The 16920-nt window shown below is 34.6% G+C and overlaps 2 protein-coding genes across 4 annotated transcripts in view; one reads left to right on the top strand and one right to left on the bottom strand.

Moving 5' to 3' along the window:
- Positions 1-16920, top strand: part of LOC135688483 (basement membrane-specific heparan sulfate proteoglycan core protein) — a 93287-nt gene that overhangs the window by 41904 nt on the left and 34463 nt on the right. The window lies entirely within an intron of this gene.
- LOC148957247 (homeobox protein vab-15-like) lies at positions 3125-15436 on the bottom strand. 3 transcript variants are annotated; one of them, XM_089115762.1, is made up of 4 exons: positions 15062-15435; positions 8550-8742; positions 5693-6081; positions 3125-4903 (listed from the first exon to the last, which is right to left on the bottom strand). In XM_089115762.1, exons 3-4 carry the CDS (start codon positions 6030-6032, stop codon positions 4497-4499), a joined length of 747 nt encoding a protein of 248 aa, XP_088971888.1. In that variant the 5' UTR covers positions 6033-6081; positions 8550-8742; positions 15062-15435; the 3' UTR covers positions 3125-4496. The 3 variants fall into 3 exon arrangements, with proteins under 3 accessions (XP_088971888.1, XP_088971889.1, XP_088971887.1); XM_089115763.1 differs by lacking the exon at positions 8550-8742 and having other exon boundaries at positions 15062-15436; XM_089115761.1 differs by having other exon boundaries at positions 8550-15435.

Raw genomic sequence — 16920 nt, forward strand, 5'->3', positions numbered from 1 at the left:
TAGCAAATTATGACAATCTTGTCAACTCGTAATGTCAATGAAACCAGCATACTGGATAACCATTAACAAATTTCTTATTAGTATATTTAATCCAACACTTGTTTTAAGGCCGATTTCCATTTGACATTCTTTGTGCGCGCGGGCGTAGCGCCCAAATCTGAGCATGCGTAGTTAAAACCGAGTGGTCGCGATTTTGTGTCCGCTGTGAGCGCCAGAAAGTTGATAGGGTCTCAACTTTTTTGTGCGCTCAGCCACTTGACAGCAGCACTTAACTACGCATGCTCAGATTTGGGCACTACGCACACGTGCACAAAAATTGTCAATGGAAATCGGCCTTTAGACTGATTACATATATTTACAATATGTAATTACATGCACCGTGGCAACAGTGTACCAAGTACCAATAATTACTATTGGTTGTTTTCTGTTTAAGTGGGGATTGCAATATAGGGACCGAACTGGTCCAGCCCACCTTTGGACATCGTTTTCCTTACCTTTGTTCTTCCGTTCAAAAAACTATAAAACTTCATCTGGACCCTTTCAAACCTGATTTAACAAGCATAGCGTAAGAGGACTAATTCTAGTTCTACCCCAATGTCATAAGGCCAGCGAAGGCCTATATCATTGGTTCTTAGACTACTGACCACATAAATTACATAAATTAGCGTGTTCAGTTTCTTTGCTGAGCATCTCCTCTAACGGAATAGAAAATGCTTCCAAACATGACTTGATCGTTATCGTTATTTCGCAGCTCATCGCAAAACTTTATCCCAGTCATTAGAGATTGCTTCAATAAAACTTTGTCCTATCATGTAAGCGTCATCATAACATGCAACTTGAAAATACAGCTTAATCTAAAATTACTTATCAGTAATGAATAATGCAGTAACAGGCTTCCTGTCAGATTGACTTGAGGTTTATAAAAATCATATCGCCCTGTTATCTTTTATGACGTCAAAATAAAGCCAGGAGACACTGTAGAAATACTTTCTCATATTTATTACATGTTCTTACATATTCAATGATTACCTTTTGCCCTAATGCAGTTATGGCGTACTTTCAAAGTTTTGTATATGCGCAGATTTAGGATGCTCATCATTGTAATTCTAGAGCAATAATTTCAAAATGTTTTTGAAACACAGATCAACATATTAGACTCATATTTGATCTTTGATGAGGTGTTCGTTTGCTCGAAACCGTATTGAAGCCCTAACTATTTTCTTCAAAAAAGGAAAAAAAATTGACCTTGTATCTCAGTTGCACCAGGCCTCTGTTTCGAGTTAACGTGTCAATGTTTTAGCTTCATATCGTAATCGAATAATTGGGGGGTTATTCAAGGGGGGGGGGGCTTATTCGAGTGGGGGCTTATGAAATTATAGTAGACATAAAAAACATTAATAAAATACTCTGTATATTAAAATAGGAATTTTTTTATTAACAGTTAATTAATTCTTATCAAAATTATAAATTTTAGTGGTAATTCGATAAAACACCAAAAGCAACCTCAGATGGCACCGATCATCAAATTGAGGGGGCCAATTCGAGGATTGACGGTAGCAGTGGGGGCTTATTTGAGTTGGAGGCTTATTGCCAATTCGTAGTTCTAGACTGGGGGCTTATTGGAGGGAAAGCTTTTTTGAGGGGGAGGGCAATTTGAGGATTTACGGTATTTGTTAAAGTATATCATTGATTTTGAATCTTCTTTTCAAATTTATCTGTGCCAAAATTTTTTTTGTTTTCTTCGGACAATCTAACCGAAAATTATACCGTTTTCAAAATTTAGCCCCGACTGTACATTTCTTGCTGCAGTGAAATGTTTTTGCGGTCAAATGTTTAAAAATATCTAAATCTCCAAAATCCTGTAACTCGCGGCCAAACAGTCCGAACGACATCAATTTTTCAGTATATGCTAATTTCACTGTGAGTTACAGAGCGACAAAATTTCGAGCGCAAAAATAGAAGACCAAGCGGAGGAGCGTCTAGACGTTCTGCTTCTCGACTCCCTCTCGAGTCCTCGCTAGCGAAAGACGAACATACCGATGCCGATACCGAATGTCAACATGATGATTTCATTTATAACAAAAGTCTGTAGATACCGAGCATGGGCTCCGACCGACACAAGTTGAATAGTGGGGGGGGGGGGCAAGGAAAAATTCAGCACCCACAACAAAAGCTTTTGGAAAAATCTATATTGTTTAGCAAAATAGTGGAGGGCATAGACCCTGGTCACCCTTCGTCGGAAGCCCTGTCGAGATGCAAAATCAATGACGTCAACCCGAAACCAAAAATGCTAAATCAATGAATTTTGTGTTTGATTTATGCATGTTTATAACAGGTAGCATTGTCAGTTTATTACTGAATATTTTGCCAAAAATACCTTCTCTGTATCACGAACGCGTTCTTACCAGTTTTGGTTTGGTGAATTTCTCTGTCTGATTTCCTTCCCGACGTATTGTCTAAATCTATTGTTTATGAGCTTCAATAACCCTAACAGGAACAGCCCATCAATAAGGTGTTTACGATCAACATAAGCACGCTTGATATGTTAATTGGACTTTGACAACATAAACAGGTCTTGTTGTAAAGCAATGAATATAGGGAGGTGAAACGTTATTTAAGTGAATCATTGGAAATAGGCGTTTCTTTTCATTAGCATATAAGTTTTTATCGCTTTTCGCCCACACCCCCATAGTTATTGCAGAAATACTGCATTTTCAATCTGGGGTACGTTGAAGGTATTATCAATTCAAGAGAAAAGTTTTTTATAACAAGGCATGAAATGTTTTTTCCATAGCTTTCACTGTTTGCTATTTCATTCAAAAAGAAGAGGATTAGTACAATAAGCTAATCTTACCAAGGCTAAAATGCTAAATGTATCCACAAACGGTAACAAAAGAAATGTACATTTGAATACAATGTTGAATGATATCTCCTGTTATATTGTCAAAATCCCAAAACTCGTTCAGCTTTTTCTTTATGAATCGTTTTGTTTAAAATACATGTTTGTATATTGACGATCTCTTACCGCCGAAATGACCATTTCCTCTTTTTGATTCAATAGAAAGCCCTTATAAGTAATGGAATTCAGATAACTAAAAGATTGCTAAAAAAACAAGATTGCTCCTTTCACTGACAGTTCTATTAAATTCACATTCATTAAACAGGGTTCTACCAAAAATATTGTATTTAGCTTCTACACTAAAGTTCGCGTAATTTTTTTTACCTAATATAAACAATTGCAGAGCTCGAGGAGTTACTAATATTTCAATATCTAAAAATTAGCATCATACGTAAAGGACGTTGATATATTTACAAAAGAAGCTTTTACTTATAAAAGCCTCAAGACACCAGCATAATAATTTGTGTTTAGCTGTAGCATGTGCGAGGTGGTGCTAGAGGAAAGGGTATCGCGATTTATAAAGCATATGGTGAGATGCATCTGATTCAGCTAGGTTAATCTCAACTCACAGGGTATGAAATTACTTCTGGGAAACACCTCCATGCATTGCAAAGCAATGTTCAAGTAAGCAAATAACCTGTTAGTTTTTGCTGTGTGATGAAGCTTATATCCCTTCTTAGTTTTCACTTTAATTTTTGTGCTTTAAATAATGTAAACACATTCACGTATATTTTGCAATGGTTTTCATGTCAATGCCGCAAAGTTCTCTTGCATCTCATAATTCCAATTTCTATACAATCAACAGTTTAAAGTATTCAGTCGTTTCGGATTCCTGTATTTAATCTGCTATACAAATTTTCCTCCTTCCGTGTGATACAGAGTCTATCTTTTAACAGCTGAATTTACTACAGACAATTTGGTTTTGCAATTCTTGTGAATAATTTTACATTTAATTTTACAAAAAAGGTCTCAAAATAAGATAATAATGCAATGCAGGAACAGAGTTTTAGGTTTTGAACGAGCAGTTAAGTTTTTAAACAGTTTGCATGCCTTTCAGAATTGAGCTGTTTTAAAGATAAACGTGTAATATTTATTGGGTTAGATCTTTGGCGCTTTTAACTGTGACCAGTTAAATAAAATGTATTCGTATATGAATTGAATCAGGTATTGCTCAAATCAGATCTAGGTTGTCGCTAACTTTCTGAAAAAGGGTCTTTTTTAGCAGTGTAAATTTCATCTAGAAAATAGGCATTGTAAGGTTGGAAAAGGGACATTTTTTTAATTGTGTACTCATAGGAATGAGCCATGGACTATTCTCTTTTGGTTATCAATTAAACTTTATAATATTTTACAGGTATTCCAAATAATTTGTTGTTCTTCGTTAGATTTTAAAGACTTGCATCAAACATAACATGTTATGTATTCTGAACTGGGACCGAACTTAGCCAATAAAGCAACTGCACAGAGCAGACATCATCTGGTAAGTGGATGTTTTCGGACTGTGGTTGGTGGGCAAGTTTATAAACCATTGCTATGCTCTCATCAACAAAGGGAAGATCGACCATCTAAAACGACTCGGGAGAAAAGAATTTTCCTGTTATCGATGGTGATACGTCGCTTTGCACTCACACCCACACGACCAAGGGGTCTGGGGCCAGTACCTTGGAGTTGGTTGTGATGGAACTTGACTTGTAACACCTGTGCAGCTACAGGCACAGAGGCGAGCTGCAGAGCTCCTAGCATACGCACGTAGCCTCATTTTCTCCATTTCAGCCTCTTTAAGCCTTTTTTCCTTGGCACGTCTGTTTTGGAACCATATTTTAACTTGCTGTTCCGAGAGGCTGAGATTTTCAGACAGTTCTGCTCTCTCAGCAATAGATAAATATTGCTTTCTTTTAAATTTTTGTTCCAGTGAAAGGAGTTGTGTCGCTGAAAATGGAGTTCTTGGTTTTCTGTTTGCTTTGTGCTTTCGCAGAAAACACTTTGTGAGATCCCATTTGAATTCTGAGAATGAAATAAAGAACTGTTTTAATTCAATAATGCTATCGTTGAATGCAATAGTGAATATGATTGAGATTTTGTAATATTTTATAAGACACTTTTTTATAAGAAATCATTTCATGAAAACAGTGAGGGTCAATTGCCAAAAAATTAAGAACAACTTAAAAATGAGACAAGCCTCAGATGAACAAGTAGAAGATAAAAAAAGTTGAATGCGAAAGCAGATTTTAACAGCTTCTCGCAAAATGTTATAAAAAATATTTTATTCAGTAGTCTCATTCTCAATCTATAGCATGTAGCTTTTGGAAAATCAAGTTTTCATTGAGAATAACATAGAGAAATCCAAAAATGCAAAAAGCTGCAAAAAAGATACGTGTCCTTGCATTTTCCATCAACATTAAGGGCATATCCAAAATCGCATGTGACATATAAGCAGAATTGTCAATTAAAACAACCTGGTTGAAAGCTAGAAACTACCCGAAATCAATGGTCCCCAATAAGCAAATTTTAACCATGAAGATAAGAAGATGTTGAATTCTAGATGATTTTGTAATGTCCTATTATCAAGGTGAAGACGTAGCGGCCAAGTATTCATGGACAGTACCACTTAATTTTAGACCTAAACCTTGTCTATATTAAGTAATATGATCAATTCAATCCTAAAAACTGGTAATGTGTGAATGTATTCGAACTAAATATCGTGCCATTCTTATTGTTTAAACCAGAGAAGACTTAACAACTTTAAAGACTTATAAACTGATTCACTGGTTTCATTGTACAAACAATATTCACCTATTGTCTCCACATCTGTTGTCCCAGTGGAAACAGGTGGTTGGCTGTAAGGCAAAGCAGTGAAGTTTTTGTTTACGAAGGTACTGTATTCAAGTGCTTCGCGCGACAAGTTGCTCTCCGCTGGTGGTACATTACGTGGAGCCAGTGTTTTCTTAGAGCTATCGCAACTTAATATGTACTCGACAGAGAATGGATTCGCGTGCTTTTTCTTTGTTTTCGATGAGTGTTCATAGAAATTATCTTTGTTCGAAGCAGGTGCTGGCTTTGCTAAGTCAGTCATTTCTGTCGTTGTCTGCCCTTTTCCACTTTGTTTCTCCTCTTCGTGCTCTGCGAATGTCATTTGCAGCTAATAGTTCTTCTATTCTGCAAGTAGTTTCCAAAGTAATTATCTAGCGATTGAAAGGAAGAAAACTTGAAATCACTACAAAAAACTTGTGTTTTTATTATACGACAAAAATACAAAGGCAATACGTTTTATCAATGCAAATTCAGTTGCATGAAAGAAACTTGTGTAAATTTTCTAATTAAAGCACATCATCTAAGATTTAGGCCTATTAGGAAGATTAATTTACAAATTACCTAAATATAACATACATTACTTCTTATCATATTCTATCAACCTGTGTTGACCTGCTCTTCATTATACCATCAATAAATTCATTAAAGGATACAGCTCCTCTTTGCAATAAAAGAAACAACTAGCTGTTATATTTTACCCATTTTCATTTGAGTCTATCAAAGTAAGAACTCGGACAGTATTTGATCCCAAGGAAGAATCCTGTATTTTAGACTGTTACTCTCTTTTGAAACATACACTTTTATTCAATTAGAGAGTATTATCGATAATTTAGTTCATGTTATATAAGATTTTTTATTTTTTAGATCTTCATTCATGTTTATTCTCTAATACAAATCTGAACCTAAGAAATTAATCAATATACATTCAAATATCCTTTGCTAGCCTAATTTCAGAAATCTCAAGTAAAGCTTATCTTCGTTAGAACCACTCAGCATATCTATTGCATAATTAAAGATTCATTTATTGATAAAAGGAGATAAATTTCGTCTCAGTCCATTGACCGTGAATTATTTTCTAATAAACAGTTTGCTTGAATTCAAAAAATATAGTGTTTTTCTTTTGTTCGTCTTTTCTCGTTTTATGAGTTTTTGTGCTAAATTTGATTTTCTAGTAATCTCAATTTCCTTTTCACTTTTTATATTGCAGTTTTTTTCTAGAACTGTCAACAGAATGTTTTGTCTGTTGAAAAACTACCTTTAGAAAGGAGTCTGTAATTTCTTGACAGAATGTTCATGTCTTCTAATTTTTTCTACATTTTTTCCTGAGCAGAGTCTCGCTGGACTACACGACTAAAAACTATCTTGCTTTGTTTCTTCTGTGGATTTGTCACGACTCCGCGTAGAAAAAATTGCTGCAGATATATCATTCGATTCAACCCTGCATCAAAACTTCTCTATAAATGTGTTTATAGCACGCTATGCTTTGTGCCGAATATATTTGTGTAGCCTTTCAGTACTTTTAAATGAATTTATGCAGTCAAATTATCTTATTAATCTCAAGAATGTTGCAAAAAGGAAATGCAAAATGATGTCTCCAAGATAGTTTTGCTTAATTTTGATCTTTTTTCTCTCTTTCTATTTTTCATACTTAATATTTGTACCGTGGTGTTCAAGAAAAGAGATTAAATGAATCATATATCTGTGCACATCATTGGCATTAATAACATTCATGTGAGCATTGTCATTCCTATCATGTCTTTGGCCAAGTAGAAAATACTTTTGCTTCTCGCCACAGTAAGCAGATTTGTACCGGTTTGACATTACTGTCTGAACCTCGCAGTGAAAGAAAAGATGAATTTAAGTCAGGTTAAGGACCAGGAAAGCCTTAGTGCTTCAAAAAAGTAAAAAAAAAAATTTTTGAGCAAAGCCACTTAATCAAAACTATATTTTCAAATATATGTATAAATAGGAAAGTGGAAGTTTAGTGGCCAGAGCTTTTGTATAACACCTTGTCGGTCTGATCTACTGTTATTTTGGAAATGCAATAGTATCACTTTTGGTTCATTGTGTAGCAGCGGAGAAGTCATTTACAATATCTCTTTCGTAGAGAATGACCAGCATATTGCGAAAATTTGTATGGGAAATAGGTGTCTTGAGAGCGTTTACTGTAACGTTGATGAAAAGGTCTCAATATTTAGTGTGACGATGTTGTGATGATGTGCTGGACTGTTAGAGGATGCAATTGCATAAGTTATCCTAGGCATATCCTGTATTTGATATCTTGCCCAAGAGCCAGTGCCTTTCAAAGTCAGACTGGCCAGTTTATTTAGAATGTGGCTTTGGAGATAACATTATAGTCATTCCTTAAAAATCTTCACATTTCTGGACAGGGATACAATAATTAAGACGAGCTTCCTAATAGATGTTGAGAAATCTATTGTTAATCCACGATGAGAAATCCATGATTCTTTGATAATTCTAATTCATCTTCTTGAAATCATATGAAAGCAATTTGCCTCTACTTTTGATGCAAGCTTTGATAATCATCGTAATTGTAGTTAGTTTCAATATCACCGGTCCTTTTTTTAAATATTAGCTTTATTAGAGTTATGTTACCTTAGAAGATAATCATGAAAAAGATAACTGCTAGCTATATCTCATGCTACAACTCAAGTTTCTTTCCAAGTTGAACTGGCAATTTTTAAGCCTTTCTTTACAGAAAAAAATGCGGTTTATCAAAAAAGATGTCTTTGGATCTCTTTTGAAAAGCTTTGCAAAAAATGATTATAAGCGTTGAAAAAATCATGCAATTACATCATAAAAGTTCTATGCAACTTACTCGTAATAAATAGTTCTGTTAGAAAGCTTCACGCTCTGTGTGAAGAATTTCTTTAACTTTCTGGCCAAGAGATCCTATCTGCCCGTTTGTATCTTTTAATTGAGCTTTTTGATTGCTCTTTCTACTCAGCGTGCACCAAGCGAGTAATTCTCCCTTGAATGATTCGTGCCTCTTTTTAGCACAGTCGTTAGTCCTTGGACAATAGAGATTCGATTAGCCAATAAAAGCACGTTGTTCTATTCTGCATGTGTCCGAAATTAATTAATTTTAATTACACCGTAATCGAGACGTATTACGTAGTAAAAACAGGTATCTTGTTCTGTTTCTTCAATCAGATTATTTATTCCATTTATTTTGGCCAAGACGTCTTTTCAATAACAGGGGAAAAAATCCACCCACAAACATGCAAATTCAATTTTCCACTTATGCTTTGGAGTTCAACTCGTGCCACATAATTGCATCAATTATATTCCAAACTCTCTATCATTAAGCAATTAATTTAATAGGAATTTCTGAATATCCTATATACCTAGCTATACACATCCATCATTCTTCCAAAGATTTTTGGCTCGTGTTCTTTAAAGAGTATAAGCAGTGAGTCAAGGTTTGGTGCTAAGCATTACTGCACGTTGCGATTAGCGTTTTCATATCCCAACAGCCAACAATCCAAAACAATGGCGCATTTATGAGTGTTAATGTTAATAAAGATTGTTCATAGGCGCAATTTGATGGGAAAACGTATAATTGAAAGCTGGGCTTGTCATTTTCCTACAAATTTAACTGCAAGTCCATATCCTAATCTTTTAACTAGGATTGGCCTTACTTCTCAGATCCAGTACACTTTTTACTTAATTACTCACAGAAAATTTCCTAATTTGTTCTATAGCCTATTTCCAGCTTCCCCTTAATATTACCCTGTAATATTACCCTGATGTTCACGCAAAGGCGTAGCTTTAATCACTGACAGTTTAAAGCTAAGCGAACAAAGTTAATTGATCGTAGCGTGTGCGTTATCTATCCCAGTGGATTCTCTATCAGCCCACCAGAATCCTCTACCTATGTGAGCATAAGCTGATTGCCAATTTAGTTTGCTTGTATAATTATCTGTTCATTCCAAATGAAAAGACCCACCTATAACTTATCATTTGCTTATGGCTGCACGAAAGATCAAAGTCACCGGATACATGATTTCAAGCGTTTTCGTGGCATCTTGGATCCATGCGCTAACGTTTCATTTTATTCAACACAACTTTTAGCGCTTATTGGAAAGAAACACCTACAATGTTTTCACTGGATATGCTCACAAAAGTTGCCTCCTCGAGCGTTTTAACTAAATATAATGAAATATAATATTTTTAGAATGTTCATGGATTCGTGTAGCTTTCACTATTACCATCAAAGGGTGATAGTTTCGAATTCAGCTGTTATATGCAGGAAGTTAATTCTTCTTGTTGTCCTTGAAAGATTTTTCGATTGATATTAGTATAACTATTGTATGGTCTTTGTGATCAGAAGCAGCAAATTAGATGCACACAGTGAAATCACTAAAACTAGCATTTCAATAAAGTAGCAGAGAATCAGTTTGTCTACCTTTATGGTATCAGTTTTATAAAACTGTTACTGGAGAAAATTTGGAGTATCAAATTGATCTTGGTACTATTGCGAAAAGCGTGGCAAAAAATATTTTTTCAAGCCCTATTTAAGTTGACATATGTCTTCGCTGGTTTCTTTATAGATGTATGTTTGTATAAAAGAAAAACTTCTAACTGTTCTTCAGTAAAGAAAAGGCCATAAATATGAGTGAATGGTTTTCATCGCTTGCTTATGTAAATGAAACGTTGATATTCCCTGAGGATTTTCATCCCAACTATTCCATCTTGCGTTTCACTATGAACATTATATAGATAGCTATGAACGGTATAGACTTGTTTCAGTTATGTTCCTCAAATTGTTAATTCTGAAAAAGCAAGACTGGAATATGCTGAAATAAACTTCCCATAGAAGTCGTACTTGATATCTTTATCAAACTTTGTATTTAGTCACTTTTTATCATCATTATATACCATCGTCTATGAGATGATTGGCTGCCATGACTCGCCACCTACCCTCAGAGAACCTTTAAGATAACTTTAAAAGACTTTTAAACAATATTTGAAAATCATACAGGCAACTTTGTGTCTCTCAAGTTTCCTTCAGAAGATACATCTCCGATAAAGCTTGGTTTGATAAATTTATATTCTTCAACTATATCGTAAACAAAAATATGGTTAAAAGGTCTTGTCATAAGGCACGTAGTTACTGGTTCATCATCAACTGATTCGTGGACCTTTCATTTAATGTTTTGAATGCTTCTTTTCTCTGCCTGATTTCTTATAGGCATGGGCTGATATTACCTATCCACAGGTTTTGCATTTCTGTTACTGCTTGCCAATAATAGTCGATATTAAAACCAAACCACACACAACGAACCACTCACTAATATCACAATTTTACGGTCTCTATCAAGATAATTAGATGAAGAGTGAAACGCGATTTCTATGTGAGATATTTAACTTTGTGAAAGAGTTGCCATGCATAAGGGACACTTCAATATGGAGAAACAAATGAAATTTTTGGTTGCAAAATGTAACCGTTTGCTCGTTTATTAATACATGTTGAGTAAAGCAACCAGTTTGCTTGTTTGTATGATCCTGTAGAACATGTCACATGGTACCGACAAAGCGTAAATGCTAATTCCCAAACATTGCTAATCAGCATTCGGAATTTAAAGCAACTGAAGAATACTTTCATTAGCTCGCCTTCATAAATCGCTTTTGTTCTACGAAAACTTGAATTCAAACAAAACTACATGCTATTATTATCTGCGCTGTACCTTGCATAAATTACTTTCCTGCTTCGAAACTGTAGAATGCTCGTTGCAAGTGATAGCAATTATCAGAAGCAACTCCAATGTATTCAATTGGGTAATTGCAATACTTGGAAATTCAAAAGAAGCAGTAAATTCAACAACCCTAGCTCTAGCACCTTGCGTCGATGTCTCATTTTTGACAAGATATCTATCAATATATCAAGACATCTTAAATCATAATTGAAAATGAAGATATTCAAAAATTTATAACTTTAAAAGTAATATTATTCTAAATTTCCTTGAATCTATTAATAATATAGAATAGTAACACAATCTCAGAGAGTTTTATTTTCAGACAGTTAGAAATTGTCAAACCGCTTCAAAATTAGCCAATCCGTCGCTGCGAACAACTGTAAATTTTAATTAGTTATTTCAGGAACTGCTTTTAAATTACAGTGAAGTCTTTAAAAGGTCTCTTATTTACAACAATCAATCTTCTGTTGAAAGAAAAGAATCTCCCTGAATTATAATTAGGCAGGTTTGGTAGAAAGACAAGCTATCTCGCTTTCTATCAAATATAGGAAAGCTACGATGCCATTTAACTGTATTTTTAATCTGAAAGTTAATGAAAAGGCATGTTTTAAAGATTGATTGCAACAGATAGGTGCAAAGTTTTCGTTATGGATACCATTGTAAACGTTCTTTATTGTTAGTCAAATGAATTACATTTTATAAAGACGATTTTAACTGTATTAATTGCAAGTCTTTATATGTAAACAAAGAGAAATAATGTCTGCAACTATGGCATGTTCGTGTATTGTTTAGAAAATTCTGTGATAAGAAGCGTTTAGAAATTGCCGCATCCTTTATCTTTTTGAAAACGCCGGGTGATCTTTAAAACCAAACATACGAAATTCCATTTCATGTTACGGTGACCATGAAAGTCTAGAAACCCGCAGTTTATTTATTTGATGCTTCTTTCTATAAACGTTTGTGCAGTTTTTTGTAATAAAAGGTCAGTTGCACGTTGCTTGTTTGACGGCTCTGTAATCGTATTTTCCGATAGAAATAGCGAGTGAATGGCGTGTTCTCTATTTAAGTCCTAGGATGCCTGGCTCATGCTTAAGTCTTGTGCACCTTTTAATCCGCTTTGTTGACATAAAATGTGTATATTCTTGTAGTTAAAGATAAAGGTTAACATTTGAAAGAGAACGTGATGTGGAAGAAAATGGAGAAAACAAGAGTAATGATGAACTTTTTATCTATTCCCCTAAATGGTAATATAGATTAAACTTGTAATAAAACAGCAATGGCAAAACCGTAAAGTAGTAGAAATGCTTTAATGGGCCTTTGCCTCTTTTGAAGAGGCTGCAGCTATCATTCCCAATTTATAAATATCAACATTTACCCAATAGATACTTTTCAAATCATGGAAACAATACATTTTTTCAACATTTGTTTACATAAGGGCGTTTTACCTAGCTATTTTATAAAAATTCAGTATTCTCAATGTAAATAGTAGCTTTTCGGCTATAAATTAGAGTCTTAGTTGTATCTTGAATTTTTTTTTGATTGCAACGAGTAGCAATAAGTTTCTTTGTGACTCGGACAACCCTAAGACACAAAATAACTCTGCATGCACAAAAGTAATGCACTATATTCTACTGGTAGACTTCTTTATCTATTTTCCCTCTTTTCTGTCCTCCAATTGGTTCATATTTGTTGAACATATCACTAATTGCCTACAGATCCATGTCATTTTGATGATACTGATAGCACCCTAAGGGGTATCAAGTTTATCTTCAATTCTCCAAAGCTTCAGGACAAATTATGTCTTATGGATGCCTTCCTCTGTTTGATTTTGAAAGTACCTTTAGGCGCCGCTACACTAGTCACTGGAAATGCATCCCTGGTAGTTTTTGTTCTTTATCAATATGCTCTCTGATCAGAAAAAACTTTATACAAAAGAGTAAAGTCTGTCCTCTTGGTCTTAGTTCTTTATTGATCTTTGCTATGGATGTAGGTGGTACCAGATTGTTTGTCGCTGGATTTCTTGCGAAGCTTAATTTGCTGCCTATACACGCAAGTTTTGCAATAATAAACTGTTTAGTCATCAGGCATGAAAGTTTTCATTCTCCAACAAAAGCGTATCATATTTCTTCGAATTAAGCAAGCAACCTTGTTTCTACTGAATAACCTAGTTGCAAGGTGAATGTATGCTTCAAAATGACAAAAACTGGCCTCATTTTCTACCAATGCGATATTGAGTCTGTGTGGCCTTTAAGAAACATTTTTGACTATTTGTGACATAGAAAATAGGTATCCTCTAATAACCTTTGAACAATTATTTTAGTGGTACAAAATTTTAAAATTGCTTTGAAAAATACAAACATTTTACAGCATACTTAAAGCTTCACTTTAGAACTTTTAGTATGCTGGTAGTATGGTGCATTGCTCTGCTGGTCCTATGTTTGTCATAATAGAGGCATCAGTAACATTGTAATGTCAATATCACACCGTTTGCCCTGGGATCCATTTCAAGCATACAACTATTGAGGATTTTTCGAATTTCTTGAGCAATACTTGATAAACGACGTAATTATGCCGATGGAAACTTTTCCTCGAAAACTTGATTTACCGTCTTTCAGGAAAACATGACCAGGAACCTATATACTGCATTCGTAAGCAAAGGAGGGTAATAAAATTGATGGAAGAAGGTTGGATTGTAAGCAGGGAAAAAATAATGAAAAAAAATTTATCATCAATAAGATTCTTGATTATAATCAATGCCATTTCAAGAAGACATTTGATATCTTTATAGCTTTTATTATGGTGCTTGCCATCAGCTAAAGTAAATGTTAGATTAGGGTATTGCTAAAGATGAGGTAGGAAAAAATTACACATTATCGTAGAGCTGAAGTTGCGTGCCTATTGATGTTGGCAAGAGCATAAATAGACAACTAGATGGTTTTATTTGTTTCTTTTTGCCTGTATTTTGCCTTTTTGTCAGTTATGTAAGACAAAATGATATTAGCATTAGCATGATATCCTCCATGTGCACTCTGAGTATTTTCCTATCTATACTTGATGTAATTGCCAATGCCCAAATGTTATAAACGATATAATCATTTTGTGATTCAGTTAAATTTATCGCTACCTATAATATACTTATTTTTTAAAAAGCCTATTTACTGTTTAGTCAAGGACAAATTTGCTAATTTACCATGCTGCTACTCTACCTATAAGAAAATTTGTTCTATAATACAGAAATATGTTTAAGTTGGGTTATTATCATTTGCTTGAAATCTGATAATTTATTTATCTCGGTTGAGTTTCTTTTTATGGTTAGCTGTAAAACTTACTGCTCAACGACTATGTTACATTTGTTTGTATAAAATGAGTTCTGCATCCTGTGAAGAGAAGGGTTTGTTTCAAGCCATCGCAAATATCATGCCGAAGTTTGTTTCAATTAGTAAGAACAGTTTAATATACACAACCCAAAATCTGTGAATGCGCAACGCTTTCAATGCATATTCTCAACATGATTGGAAACTTGAGTTTTTACATTTAGGCAACAAAATACAAGCTTTGCTGTACAAAATACAAAGATCATAAATCAAAGCTTGAATATGTAACAACATACTGTAGTCTAAAGCACTGTTACCTTTCAAATTATCCTCTGGACAACATTTAATTGACGGTAGCTCCTGTGATCCTACGTTACTACTGTCCGCGACGCAGGCGACCTTTACAGTGTCATCAATATTATTTTCAGTGAGTTTTGTTCTGAATAATCCAAGTTTTCTGTCGGCAAGACAATGTCTACTAATTCAAAACTCACGTTATCAGCTTCTTTATTTCAGAATGTGTGGCGTAGAAACGAGGCCAAAATCCTTTTCTTATCTTTGACTGATTCTACCAGGGGGTTGCTTGCAATTGTGAAACGTTAACCACAGTAACATTACAAATTAGTTTTGACGGTGAGTTTACACCCTTCCTACTTTTTCCGCGTACTCAATATCTGGCTGTAAAAGAGACGCACTGCATCAAACCAGGAATAAATGATTGCAGACTTCAGGCTTTCTTCCCTGAATGGTCTTCAGAAAGTATTGCAAAGGTTATGAGGGACTGCACTTCCATTGCTCTTTGCGCCCTAACATCAAATTCCTTTAGAATTGTTGATTTTTCATTGTTGAAGTATTGGTAAGAACTTTGAAGCCTTTCCCCAGACAATCTTTCACTTATTGTCCCGTTTTATTGCTAAAGGTCTAGGGAATCTCTTTTGGTATTGTTCAAAAGATGCATCCTTTCTGCTTTTTGAATCCAATATTATCTGTAGCGCTTATCCTGCCGTACGTTTATTGCGTTCGTGACGATTCTGTTTTAGTAGGTGCAGCTTAACCAGGGTAATCTCATGGCAATGGCATAAAGAACGGTAGTCCCATTCATTATAATTTATGCAAATATATTCCGTCTACTAAGAGATAAACTTTACTTCAGTAAGATATCTGTAATGAAAACAACTCCTTAATATATGTTACACTTTTTACGAAACGAAACTCACTAATCTTGTAATTTAGGTGCATTTTTATCATACGTTGCAGTAAACTGTATTCATAAATTTAAGAACATTCTGTTCAGCTTCGTCTCTTATCCTGTTGTGCTTGACTGTACACGTTCAGCACAGTTTTTCGATAAGATGGCACCTGCAAAGTAGAAGTTTTACAATCAACTCATCCTTTTCATTGTTACTTTTTTAGAATCATCCAAGTATTCACATCTAATAATTTTAGGCAAATTGCAATATGTAATTAGACTTTGCGAATTTTCAGGCAGCAGTTGCTGGTAATGTGATCGCTGTTATAGTTATCAAACAAATTTTTGAATGAGCATCAAAAAGACTCGAAAGAGTTATGTTACGTAGAGGTTCTTAAGGAAAATAAAAAGATCTCGGGAGAAGCATAAAAAGGATTCAAATCTGGATTATAGGCGTTGATCAATTTCATTCATTGAGCATAATGGTTGGAATGATTTTTCAATCCTGAACTGATCTTCCTGGTGTCAGAAATGCTATAAATTCATTCAAATTTGTAGCTGTTGACAAAAAATCTAATATTTGCAAAGTTTTACTGACTTTAAGCTTATCAAACGTCTGCAATATAAAAAATAGATCATTCGTATCAAAATTAAGATCGTTTAATTCTATCAGATCAATCACCAATCGATATTTTCCACCAATTGCTGTATCTCACCCTATGGCTACATCTCACCAATAATTATTTATCATCAATTGCTATGTCTCACCAATTGCTATTTCTCACCAATGGCTATTTCTCACCAATGGCTATTTCTCACCAATGGCTATTTCTCACCAATGGCTATTTCTCACCAATGGCTATTTCTCACCAAATGCGGTACCTCACCAATGGCTTTATCTCACCAATTGCTATATCTCGCCAATGGCAATATATTACCGATAACTAGATCTCGCTAATGGCTATATCTCACCAATTGCTTTATCTC

Source organism: Rhopilema esculentum, unplaced genomic scaffold, assembly GCF_057945365.1.
Source record: "Rhopilema esculentum isolate cy_ngs unplaced genomic scaffold, ASM5794536v1 HiC_scaffold_36, whole genome shotgun sequence".
NCBI lineage: Eukaryota > Metazoa > Cnidaria > Scyphozoa > Rhizostomeae > Rhizostomatidae > Rhopilema > Rhopilema esculentum.